Source organism: Tiliqua scincoides, chromosome 1 (genome assembly GCF_035046505.1).
Source record: "Tiliqua scincoides isolate rTilSci1 chromosome 1, rTilSci1.hap2, whole genome shotgun sequence".
Taxonomy (NCBI): domain Eukaryota; kingdom Metazoa; phylum Chordata; class Lepidosauria; order Squamata; family Scincidae; genus Tiliqua; species Tiliqua scincoides.
Genome location: NC_089821.1, coordinates 308,586,955 through 308,600,900, shown reverse-complemented (window position 1 = coordinate 308,600,900; position 13,946 = coordinate 308,586,955). Strand labels below are relative to the sequence as shown.

Sequence of the window (13,946 nt, the reverse complement as noted above, 5' to 3'; positions counted from 1 at the left end):
CCCCAGACTCACAATTTGAGAACCACTGATCTACTGAATCTAGTGGATGAGAACAAAGAACTAAATATGAATGGAATTCACCTGCATGAATGGAAATCTAAATACATTTAACTGCTTGATTTTGTACTTCTGCAAAAAACTACAACCTTAAACTCGATCTACTTCTGTAACTCAATATATTTATGGCTGAATGAACACACATATTATCAGAAAGATCTAGACAGCATGCTAAATGAAAGTATAAATAATGCAGTCATCATTCATTCCCAATGGGAGTGCTTTCAAAAGAGCAAGAATGGGACATAGACAGAAGGCTATTAGAAGGCCCATGGAATGCTCCTGCATTTTGCTAACAATAAGATCTAGTAGTGATTTTCAAGAGGATGACACACTAAACAAAGGGTGTAATAGGTTATGAGGAAGGCTAGTGTTGGAAAGAGACACATTCATTATTGAGAATGCTCTTAACACAGAAACTGCTTCAAAATGGCACTATACATGTAGTCACATGATGACAGCACAAGCACCTACTTTGTGGCATGTACATGAGCTAGGAAGACATGCAGTTGATTACAGCTTTTTAACGTTTGTGTGTGCTTATGCAGCTAATAGGTCCATGAGGCAATTTGGATATAACTCACTTGCTTTTTCCTATATAAAAATTACAAACTTCAGCAAATTATCTGCTATTTCTCTGCAGCATATAGCAGAACTTTAATTATGTGAGCCTGCATTAAACTCACTTGGAAGAAATACAAATATATGGTGGGGGTGTGTGGAAGGGAATTATTTGGAGCCTCCTGGGCCTAGAAGGCTTGGGAATCCAGTACACAGCTTATTTCGTGCTAAACTAAACACTGCACCCAGGACACCATTCTTGTGTACTCAAATTCAATGTCGAAGAGTGGAGTAACAATCATGCCAATACTTTACCTGGCACAATGTCTTGAAAAAAAGCTGGACATTTTCACTTTAGCACATCCACACATAGCATGGAAAAACCTAGAAAATATATGTTCCAACAGCCCACAAGCAGCTGCATTCAGGTAATTTAAGTACACTTACCTGAAACATATCTGTATCTTTGTCATGTGTATATTCCACTACAACAGTCTGGTTTCTGGACAATGTGTAGGAGATACTGTGTTGCCCTTTACAGCTGATGGCCTGGAGAATAAAATAAACTGTTTATTTCAGCAACACCTTTGTCAGGAATAGCTCATTACCACCATTTATTTTGTAAGTGCTATTAAAAACATTACCAAGTTTTCCCAATAGATGCTTTAGTTTGATTATGCCCTTTCAGTGATTATCTAGAAGGAATGTAGTTACCATTCCAGCCGTGATTCTCCTGGGTTCTCCAGAACAAGCAGTTCTGTGGTCATAGGATAAGACCACTAAAAAATGAATAACCACCTCCTCCTATTTTTAATTATTAAGAATGTATTTTGTACTAAACTAATCTCTGCCAACAGGTAGGACAGAATCACTCATGAGTACAGTTTTTGCTTATTAGAATGGGAAGACATTGATGGAGAAGCACTAATACCTGTATTTTATTTTTAAAATATATGCAACAGGGACCAAATGTGTACCCCCCTATAGACTGGGCAGAAATGGGTAAAGCAGGGGCAGTCCATCCATTAGATGAGGTGATACAGGTTGCATCAGAAGCAGATTAAGGGGGACAGGAGGGTGGCCTGCCATCACCTCCCTCCAGGAAGCCACAGATGCAACCCACACTGATCCACTCTCCAACCACTAAAAGCAAGTGGATCATCCACCTCGATACCTTGCTCCAAGCACTGTTCCTTTAAACACAGAAGTTCAGGACTGGTTCAATTTACATGAACTGTGCAAACAAAGAAGCTCCTTCATTTGTGCAGTCCCTTTAAATCAAACCAGCAGTCTTGCATTTCTGCAAGAGGAGTGCAGTAAGTGGCTGCTTTTTTTGTACAGGTCCAGCCTCTTTATACGTGGATTTTTTATACACGGATTTGACTCAACACGAATGGCCACTGCAAATGAGAAGGAATGTGCTGATCCCTGGAGAACGGGAAAAATGCATTCCTTTAAAATCAGTTTAAAAAACTGAACAGTCCTTTAATAATAGCCTCCTTAATGAGAGAGAGAGAGAGGGCAGCTGGCTGACAATCCATCAATCCTTCTCTCTCCAGGCAACCCCTCCCTTCCCCCTGAGCAGTGAAAGAAAGGTGATCGCTTTGCACTGGTGAAGGGACGGGCTGAGTGAAGCCCCTTTCTAAGCCCTTGGAGGAGGACTGATTGATGGATTGTCTTCTTAATGACTCTTATCTCACATCACAAAGGTCAGCAAGGCTGTTTTTCAATCACAGGAGCAACGAAACTTTGTTTTTTAAATTGAATTGCTACAGTGCGTTTTTTTGCATTTTGAGTGCTTGGAACGGAACCCATGCGAATAATGAGGCTCAACCTGTAATTATGCAAGAGGCAGCAGACATGAAGTGGCATCAGGAAGAATTCCAGGTTGTGTTGCCACTGTTAAGTTTTATTTTCCAGCCTAGTTTCTAAATACAAAGATAAGAGAAACTGTCCCATTTCAATCTCCAGTTCACAATCAAATTTTTGCCTCTCATGCTGCAAATCTTTCTAAAAACCATTCACTCATCATTCACAAACATTCATCAACTTCCTCCTCAAAACCTATTCCTATAAACCCTTTCTTCAACTCTTCCTCTATCCAATGACTGCAGTAGAGCCAATTATTGTGTGCTCATCTAATTACTGGCCATCTGGATGAGTAGCCTTGGCTGCAATCCTATGTACACTTTCCTGGAAGTATGCCCCACTGAGCACAATAGGACTTGTTTATGAGCAGACATGCATAGGATTGCACTTTGTCACTTCCCTGCTACCCACTCTGTAAGATCCATCTCTTTTCATTCTGTTAAACAGTGAAGAAAGTTGATTGAATGATAAGAAAAAGGCAGAAAAGGATGGATCTGGAACAAAAAAGGACAAAAGAAAGAAAAGTGCAACACTACTCAATATGAAGTCCATTTAGCCCAGGATTATTGCCTCCGACTAGCAGAGGTCTTTTCCTTCTAAGTTAGCCAAATAACTGCAGATACCAAGTACAAAACAGCACGTTCCACTTAAAGAATATGAGCTCCAATATGGAGTTATGATCACTCCCTCAACAAAGGAACACACACGCTCATTTTTATCGCAGGTGAAGCGCCTTTTCTGCACATGTGCAAACTTTAGATTATGTAATAAATGCTTTTAAAAAGAGATGTTCTCATTAGAAAGTTAGGATTGGCTATGGAGTACAGCATATATTCTGTGGCAAACCCAGGTTTATTGCCAAATAAAGTGCAAAGTGGCCTTAACAGGTCATGCAAACTACAGGATTGTGGTTTTCAGTATTGCTCTGAAAACCCACACATGCTTGTATTCAGTGAATGTAGTCACTTAAACATCGCAATAAAAAGAGGAGCTACTGAAATGATTCTTAATTGTTACCTAAATAAATCTTAATGAGGCTACTGTCAGATCCTTGTGTGAACCCCACAATGAAGATATAAACATATGTGAAAGAATAACAGAAGCTGCAACATCAGTGTGCATCTCAAGCTACAAACTTTAATCTAAAGATGGTTATTTTCCTGAAGATTGTGCCCCTAATCTCTGCTGGAATAAGTTGTGATCAATGGAAGTTTGCTATCCAAGCAGGATCATACAAAGAGTGTTCTTTGGTGAGGGATTAAGAGATAGAGGGCCAAGGAGGAGTAGGGATTTGGGGAGGGAAAAGTTCATACATATGGACTACATATTTGGAGTAAGGAAGGGCAGATATAATTAGGGGTGCCTTGCAAAATAGTCTGGCAGAACAAATTGCCACTGCAAGCAATCTTCTTTTCATGATGAGGTCCAGTAGCTTTGCCTGACATAGGAAAAGGTTTATTTTGGACCCTATTCCTGAAGTCACTTTAGAACAAGGGAGATACTGAAAAATGACCATACAATGGCACAAGTAACTGTAAAACACAGAAAGCATGAAACAAGTACCTTTTGTTTATTAATTTATTTATTTTTACAATCAGACTTAACGGAAAATTTTGAGTTATTAATGTGAATGGCTATTGCTCAAGTACATTTGATTCCCCCCCTCCCAGAACTAGGATATTCCCAATGAGTTATTTTTAGTTTTGCTGCTTAAGGCAGAACCAATCCCTGTCCTTATTAGCTTAAGACAGTGGTACTCAAACTTTCCCAGCCAGTGGCTCCCTTGACCTCCATGGCTGTTGGCCATGACTCCCCAACATGTTCCTGAGGGCTGGAAATGACATCATTAAACAGGAAGTGGCCAGAAATATTAACTATATTAATATTAATCATATCATTAATTAAATGCAGATCTTAAAAATATATTATTAATACACAGCAATGAAACAACTTAGTAAAAGATTTTAGTTTATTAAGTACATAAGGTTACATAAGGCAGCAAATGCTAGAGGCATAAACATCTAGGAAACATATCAGCAATAAAATAATAAAGCTAGCTGGCTATCTCTATTAATCCCTATCTCTCACCTGGGTCAGTTACTCTTTTAGATCTTTTAGCCCCAAGGCTACCTATGAGGCCAGGTGCCCATGGTAGACAACGGAGCTCGCAGCGTGCAGGATATTGCACCCAAAAACTGTGTTCAAGAAAGATCACGCACACCCCTTGGTGCACTAATTATTATACTTCTTATGCTAATAGTGCTGAGGTGACTTCATACTTATTTAGACTGTCCAAACAGAAACTTTTGAGGACAGAACCTTCTTAAAGTTGGCCTGGTTGCTAGCCCCTCATAATTCTTTACTCCTCCCAACTGAAGATCCATAGCTGCATTCCATTCTGCTTGATCAGGCGCCTCTCAGTCTACTGAGGTGTTAAACATTCCAATGGATTGTAATTCTTGTTGTCTGTTCTTTCTGGCCAGCAAAGGAGAGACAACAATCTGTTTATTTACTCACATTTTTGCAGCTAGGAACTGCTAGCCACTTCTCCGTTACTGACTTAGTAAGGCCTATGCATGTCTACTCAGAAGCAAGTCCCATTAGAGTCAATGGGGCTTACTCCCAGGAAAGTATGGATAGGATTGGGCTGGCAATCACTTCATCAATGGCTGATAAGTATTCCCTTCAAATAACAAGATTCATCACTTTAAAAATACAGCCTTTCCTCTTCAGTCAAACAACAAGATTAATAAATTGCTTTTAAAACAGTACCCTTTTTCTGGTCCTGGCCAAATGAAGTGCGTGCTTGTCTCTCCCCTCCCCCTTTGCCAACTGCATGGAAACAACTTTAAGGGGAGGGGGAGGAAAGCAGGAAGGTTTGGAGATTGAAAGGGAGGAGGTTGAAAAGAGAGATTTCACTTTGATGAGAAGCGATCCCAGGCTGGGAACTAGGAACCAACCAGACAAGGATCAAGGAGAGCTTTGCAAACAACATGCAGTGAACACAGAAGGCGGCAGCCTCGGAGTGGAGGGAGAAGAGGGCGGGGCGGCGGCAGCCACTCTAGCAGCTGAGCAACTGTTTCTTCTGCTTTAAAAAAAAGCGCAGAGACGGGCAGAAGACGGGCTCATATTCTACCCAGGGGCATGACTGTATCGCTGCGAGAGGACATCCCGCATCTCCCCTTTGAGTTCCTGGCGCCTCCCTAATGAGCCGCGCCTCACAGTTTGAATAACACTGGCTAAAGAGGAGTCCATGACAACCTTTAACACAAGTCCACCTGACGTTCAAGTTAATATTCTATGGTCTGGCGCCCCATGACTTGTAGAAAGTGAAAATAGCGATTGCAACCCACTTCTGGTTTTGTGACTGCAACCGAGAAGTGGGACGCGATAGCTATTTTCACTTTCTACAAGCAGCGGGGATCCCTGAAGAGGACTCCACAGGGCTCCCCGCACCCCCTGGACTCCAGCAGCAGGTAAGGTAGGTTAAAGAAAAAGTCCTTCTGCCCCCGCAGTGGCAGGATCCTGGGGATTGCGTTGCTGCTTTTGCCCTTACCCTGCCCTTTAAAGGGGCAGAGGCTGCGATCCTCAGGTTAGTGTGTTGTGATGCCCCAGATTGAGAACCACTGCCCTGAACTGTTGGAGATTATAGACTTGGGACAAGCTTAGAATTACATTCAGCCACTCTGAATATCTTACTGGTGTTGAGCTACGACCAGCATCCCTTCCCTGCCCCTTCTCGACTATGCTTTCTATAGCTGTCACTTATGTTGTTAAGATCCAAGTTCTTTGGTTCCTTTAGTGGCATGAACATTCTAACAATTGCTTTTGTACCACTGGCATAAAGAAAGAAGCCCCAGATCACATGGAATGAACCCACACTCCCACCCCCACACCAGCATCAAACATGGGATGCACGATGGATTCCTGCCACATGGGTCTCCCTGATTCTCATATATTCTAGTGCAGTGGTTCTCACACATTTAGCACTGAGACCAACTTTTTAGAATGAGAATCTGTCAGGATCCACCAGAAGTGGTTATGACTGGAAGTGACATCAAGCAGGAAAATTCTTAACCATCCTAGGCTACAATCCTATTCACACTTACCCAGGAGTAAGTCCCATTGGCTGTCATTGTTAAAAGACTATACATTGCAGCTTGTTAAAAGTCCAGGTATGTAACATTTCCCCAGATGCAGTCACATACCAGGGTAGCATCAAGTCAAATATATTAAAAACAAAATATTGAAATGAATGGGGACCCACATGAAATGGGCTCGTGACCTACCTAGTGGGTCCTGACTTACAGCTGGAGAAACACTGCTCGGCACAGGAAGCAATGATGCTGTTACAGATACTACTATGCCATGGTAATTAAGCAAGAACCCAGCCTAAGTGGTCACTGACCCAATGCAGGCATACTCAAAGCACAGACTAAGAATAAACAGATATATTACTCTGACAAGTCCAGCTCACTTGTTCAATAAGGAAGTCGGAAATAAATAGCAATCACCGCAGATGCTCACTTATAAGTCGATCTCACAGATAAGCTGAGGGCAGGTTCTGAGTAAAAAAAAAAATAAATACCATGGAATTTTATATGACCCTCAGATAAGTCAGGGGTTAAACTTCGGGGGTGCCTGACTATAATTTTGTCTGATTTTACCCAAGGCCAGTTCCTGAAAAATAATATGCCAGTAATTGTTACCTAAGAACTGTACAGTCTCTAATTTATTAAAAATTTTGTCAAAGATTCTAAGATACATTTTATTCCTTAACTTTTTTAATGCTGATCTTCACAACCTTTTTGTAAACGCTATCAGAGTAAGTGTACTTACTGGTAAACAACATACCAGTAGCACCATTAATCAAATCCTTCTTTAAGATGCCTGTTGTGTTGAGCCAGAGGCTCTAAATATAACATGCAACAAAAAACACATAACTGGGGGTGTGCAATTCAATTCACAGTGGAGAGACAAACAACAAAGAATGACTGTGGACAAGTACAGCTGCACATAGTTGCAACCCTATTTACTCAGAAGTAGACCCACTGCTTTCAATGGCTGCCATTCTTAAGTCATGGTGCACTGAATTGTAGCCTGGGACTTGTTTCAGATGGAAATGAGGATTGCATCCTGGTGTTTAAAAAAAAAAAAAAAAAAAGGCCCTTAACCTGAAAATGACTTGCCAGGAACGTTCTGAAGCATCAGCAAGAAGAAAAACAAGGAGGCATTTTACCTTCTTCAAACTGGAAGGGAGTTGAAGGTGCTTGTGGGACCGCCACAGGCTTTGTGAGGAGTACAATGCTGCACTTCATAACTCTCATAATAGACTACAGTTCCCATAAGTGCCTTTACTTCCCTTCCTGTTTGCGGAAGAGGCTGTAATGGCTGCATCTGAATACCGTAATTACTAGTAAAAGTTCTCCTTTTTCCTCCAGGGCGTCCTTAGCCCATTTCCAACCCCCCTCCCCACCTTCACCAGACAACTGCTAAGCTTCCCATAACCTTCCCAGAGGCTGCTGCTTCATTTACTGTATTGATCTGGGTATAAGTCAACCCAGGTTTTCAGGCTCAATTTTTAGGCATAAATTTTTTACTTATATGAGAGTATATATGGTGTGAATGGTAGACTGTTCTAGATTGTAGTCTGTACACAAATGATGGCTATTCCGTTTAAACATACACAAGCCTAATATTAATTCATCAGAATTTTATGTTATAAGACTTTAGTAAGTCTGGGAAGTGAAATTGATCTGTACTGCTGATATAGCCATTAAACCTAATTTTCTTATAACCTTTAGCAAAAAGAACATCACCATGGAAACCTCATGGGCTTTGCAAGTATCAAGGAGAAAATCCATCTGAGTATTAGAAATAATGAGTGTCTTTTAAAGGTTTCCCATCTGCCTTTCGTTTTCAGCCAGATACCTGGCCAGTTGTTTTTTTCCTTGCCAATGGAAGTACTGTTGTGAGTGAGTGACATGATTTTTCAAAAATTCCCTCTGCAATATGCATGCTTTCTTGGCATCGGAGCCATTGGTCAACCCATAGCTAATTTAAAGAAGAAGAACAAGAAGAATGAAATATTATTTCAAAGGTTAGATTAGCTATTCACTTTCTGTGAACAATTTTGGCAGTGCCAAAGAATGCCCTGTTTAAACAGTTTTTCAGCACTATTTATGAACACATTCAGTTATTCACTTAAAATGCCTTCAGTGATACTATCATGCAGCTGAATCTGATTGTTACATGTTGTCATCTCATTCATTTTGCAAGCACTGATGGAAATTGGTCACTAATTCAGAAAAGTCAAAGCGGCAGGCAGGATATAAGTATTTTAAATAAGAAATCATTAGTTATACTCATGCTTATGGCTAAACATAAATATAAACATGTTATGTATGTTATGACTGGAGTATAGGAATCTCTGGTTTTGATAAAAGCCCACTTAAGATATACCAAGACACACAGGGGTCCCCTGTCTCTCCCTTCTATCATTTCTCCTTTCCTTGGGTTATACATTGATCACATGTGGGAAGCTCACTCAAAAGCATCTCCACCCCTCCTTCCTCACAGCAGCTTTTCTCCTTCCTGAGCAGTGGTTTCCAAGGATGAATCACTCTTTGAAATGGGGTGACATACAGGGAGCTGCAGGAGAAGGAGAGAATTCTTCAGAACCAGGTACAAGCACCTTTCATGAGCTTTAGAAATCCAGTACATCATCAGATGTTAGACCAGAACTAAGCTAGTGTCTCACATACTTTCTATAGGTGGATAATTTTTTTTAAATATATATATATATACAAGGGGGAGCTTTAAGAAAAGCATTCTTGTGCCTATCTGAACTGCACATCTTCCAAGAGAAAAATATCATGCAATTATTCTGAATCAACAAGCCAGCTGCCTCCTTGGGAGTAAGTACCTAGTACTAGGTTGAAACTTAGGCAAGATAAAAATTAACTGAGAGTTTAAATTCTGCAATACAACATCCATGTCAATCACATGAGACAGCAGTTCTCAATACAAGAAACACCAAGTTCCAGTGAAGGAATAGTACACATCAGCTCTGCGCATGGTATACTGTTGAGCTGAAACCTATCAGATAACTGTACAGTTTCCAGACACTATAAATTTAATCTGACACAAATCTATTTTGTATTGATGGCCAAAGACTCTCTAGTCTAGATGGCTACCCTGAGAGAGCTTTAAACAGCAGCCCAACCCCCTCCCTGTAAAAAAAAACAACTTCTGTTTAGAAATGAACACTGGCAGGAACTTAGCTGTTCTTGCCAAAAAAATGATGGCTTTGAGAACTGGCAACACTCCCCACTTTTAAACTACAAAACAAGTTTGTAAAACAAAACCAGCTCTTTGGAGCAGCTGGAGTGCTCCAGAGACGTGGAACGGTGGAGGGGGTAAGAAAATGGTGGGTCCCTGGATGCTGCGCCTTACCCTCACACTCAGCTTGTTGAGTTGCTGGTCATTCTTGTCAACCTTAGGGGCCTCTCTGCGCTCCTGAAAAAGCAAGAGACTTCCTGTACTACTGCTCCTTTTAAAATGCTGCAGCAGCTTCTTTTTTGAAAAAAAAAAAAATGTAACTCAGAATTGCTTTCTTGAGCAAGTTCATGACCCTGTTACCTGACCAAGAGGCAAGATCAGTCTGGGGATGGGGGAGCTCCTCCCCCTCAGGAAGACACTGATAATATGACCCTACTTGCCTAGGAGGGAGGAACTTCCCAGATGCCAAGACTGAGCCACCCAGGAACCACTGGAGAAAGTTGGGTGATGGGCTGCTTTTCTATGCAAGGAACTGTGATGAATGCCCTTTTCTTCCTCCCCTATTTTTGGATACATCTAACCACCCAGAACATTTCTGCTGATTCAGCAACGTAAAAGCTGCTGGGGCACGTTCCTGCAGCAGTCTTTGAAAATGACATTCCCAGACAGCTGGATGTAGATTTGAATCCTTCTTCAGGGCTGGAGCAGCAAAGCTTCCTTCTGAGATTGGCGTACACTTACTGATTGGGCAGCCAAAGGTAGGATGAAGTCTCCAGGTGAGTTCTATTCCTCCAATCACATAACTATGATATAAAACCTAAGTTACTCATGTTCAAGCACAGGGATGCTTTTGTGCATTTCTACCAGAACTGCCATGAATTCTAGAGCTTGGTTTGCAGAAAGTGCAGTCAGCAATAGAGATGGTATGTATGTATGTATTTAAAAGATTTCTAACCCGCCTTACCTCTGCTGAAAGCAGATGCCCAAGGCAACTTACAATTTACAGATAAAAATAAATACAATACACAATAGAATAAAAAATAGAAAATACTACAATAGAAAATAAATTGGAAATACAATGGGGGGACACAAATTGGAGGAGGGCAAAAATACTCAAGGAACTGCACAAGAGACAGACATCCCAAATGCAAAACGAAAGATGTTTTAAGTCCTCACCCAAATGCCATGAAGGAGGGGGTAGATCTTAATTCCCCAGGAGTTCCATAACTATGGAACCACTACTGAAAAGGCTTGCTCCTGTGTTGCCATTCCCCAAACTTGGGAGAAAGGTGGCTGTCACCTAGGCTCAGCCCAGGCGGCCAGGAATTCCCCAGGAGCAGGGGTCTCCTCAGGGTAGGGGCCTCCTCAGGAGTAAAACCTAAGCACTGTCAGGACTGGGGTCCCAGGCAAGACACCTCCCTGGGAGTAGGACCTAGTGCCTCCTGGGAGCAGCCAGCAGCCACATGGGCAGAAGGGGTGGGGCTGGCCCAGCCCAAGGCTGGCTTCATAAGGAGGCTGGACAGCCTAGAGAGAGGTCACTCCTCTCCAGTTTGGAGCAGGGTTGAAGGGAAGGCCAGAGGGGGTAGCCACCCCAGCCTTATTGGGACAACCCAGGCCCCAAAGGGAACTTTGCTTACCTCGGCCCTAGAGAGAGGGGCCGGGGGCTGGGAACTCCCCGATCCTAGGCCCGCCCGGGCCCCAGGGGTGAGAGTCGGAGAGGCGAGGTTGCAGAAACAAGGACCCGGTACCAACTACCTCCATTGGAGGCCAGCTGATCAAGGGGCAAGCCCGGAGGTACAGGGGGCCCTCCTAAGGACAGCTAAGCTGACCCCAAACAACAGCACTGCAGCCCTCGGGAACCCATACCCCTGGCCGACAGGCACCAGCCAGAGAGCTCTGCCTGAAACCTCAAGCGGGGAACGAGCCTACCGTGCGCCGACACCACGAGTCTGTGTAAGGTGACGGGGCCTGTGACATAACAGGCCCATGAATCTCAAGAGTTTGACGTGAGTAAACAGTCTGTGCAAAACAGTTGTGTCTGCTTCCCGTCCTTCTTTCCGCTGCTGACCAACTCTCATTGACAGCGTAAGCCCCCCACGCTCGGTCGCACACAAAGGGGCGGGGTCTCCGCCCGCCATATACATCACAGTGGCACTCGTGGAAAAGTCACCTCAGATAACCTAAGAGGGTGGGCCGGAATATATGGGAGAAGGTGGTCCTTCAGATAACCTAGCCCCAAACTATAAAGGGCTTTACAGATCAAAACCAGCACTTTGAATTGGGCCTGGAAATGAATGAGCAGCCAATGCAGTTCCTGAAACAGCAGTCTGACAGAATCAAACCCCCTAGCTCCAGTAACCACCCTGGCTGTCGCATTCTGCACTAGTTACAGCTTCCAATTGACACCTGTACCTGTTGCCACACCCTTTCAAGCTGGCATTCAGAGACAAAAATTGGTTTTCAGAGGTACCCTACAATCATCGTGGCTTGTAACCTATACTGGACTTCCATAAATCTGTCCAAGCTCCTTTTAAAGGCACATACGCTAGATCTGAACACAAACTTTCTGTGGCAAGGAGTTCCGCAGACTACTCACTGGGGAAGAAATTTCCATTTGTTTGGCCTGATTCTTCCACCAGTCAATTTTAGTGGATGTCTCCTGATTCTGGTGTTGTATGAGAGGTAAAAAGAACATACCTCTATCACTTTATCCATCTCATGCATAATTTTATACATCTCAATCAAATCCCCCCCTCAGGCACCTTCACCTCCAAATGCTGTAGTTTCTCTCATAAGGAAGGAGTGTCAGCCCAGTAATTTTTTTTGCTCTTTTCTGCACTTTTCCAGTTCCACCATTTCCTTTTTGCTATCTGGAGACCAGAACTGAACCCAATACTCAAGATGTGGTTTTATTATCAGTTTGTACAATGGCATACTAATATTGACCATCTTATTTTCAATCCCTTTTCTTTTAATCCACGGGGCTGACACTTTGATTAAGTTGTCTACCATCACTCCAAGACAACTTTCTTGAACGATCATAGACAGCTCAGAACACAGACAGCTGTGTTCCCCATAAAATATGCAAGAGACATTATTCATTTGGGCTTCTCCCCACTTCAGTCAGTCTGAGCAGTCAAGGGATTGAAGATTTGCATAGAACATGCTGACATGTCATATTAACATGATATAAATTGCACAGGTTTCCAAGATGTAAGTAAGGGACACACAATCAGCAAGCAGGTGAGTCTAAACAAGGAGGTTTAATTAACACTGTTTCAGCACTCTAGGCAAGTACATGACTGAGAGTGCACAGTCAGATACAACAGGTAAGTAATTTGCCCAGTGTTCATAAAAGAACCAGATAAAAGTGTTCATAAAAGAACCATCTGGACCAGATCAGATGGAAAGCTCTTCAACCTCTCCAGACTGAGAGCAAAGTCCAAAGTCCAGCTGAAATGTCTGCGTGACTTCCTCTTTGCCGACGAAGCAGCTATCACTACCCACTCTGCTAAAGATCTCCAGCAGCTCATGGATGGTTTTAGCAAGGCCTGCCAAGATTTTGGACTGACAATCAGCCTGAAAAAAACACAGGTCATGGTTCAGGATGTGGACTCACCTCCCTGCATTACAATCTTTGAGCATGAACTGGAGGTTGTCCATGACTTTGTGTACCTTGGCTCAACGATCTCCGACACTCTTTCTCTCGATACCGAGCTAAACAAACGTATCGGTAAAGCAGCTACCACGTTTTCCAGACTCACAAAGAGAGTCTGGTCCAACAAGAAGCTGACGGAACATAGAGCTTGTGTCTATGTCTACAGAGCTTGCGTCCTGAGTACACTTCTGTACTGCAGCGAGTCATGGACTCTTCACTCACAACAGGAGAGGAAACTGAATGCTTTCCACATGTGCTGCCTCCGACGTATTCTCGGCATCACTTGGCAGGACAAAGTTCCAAACAACACAGTCCTGGAACATGCTGGAATCCCTAGCATGTATGCTCTACTGAAACAGACGCCTGTGTTGGCTCGGTCATGTCGTGAGAATGGATGATGGCCGGATCCCAAAGGATCTCCTCTATGGAGAACTCGTGCAAGGAAAGCACCCTACAGGTAGACCACAGCTGAGATACAAGAACATCTGCAAGAAGGATCTGAAGGCCTTAGGAGTGGACC

At 42.9% G+C, this 13,946-nt stretch overlaps 1 protein-coding gene across 1 annotated transcript in view; it reads right to left on the bottom strand.

The window, feature by feature from the left end:
• The window catches only part of PELI2 (pellino E3 ubiquitin protein ligase family member 2), an 87,767-nt gene that overhangs the window by 15,926 nt on the left and 57,895 nt on the right, over positions 1–13,946 (bottom strand). Inside the window, exon 3 of the mRNA XM_066629824.1 lies at positions 1,066–1,167. Within this exon, the coding sequence (XP_066485921.1) occupies positions 1,066–1,167 (102 nt within the window). The remainder of the gene's footprint in view (positions 1–1,065; positions 1,168–13,946) is intronic.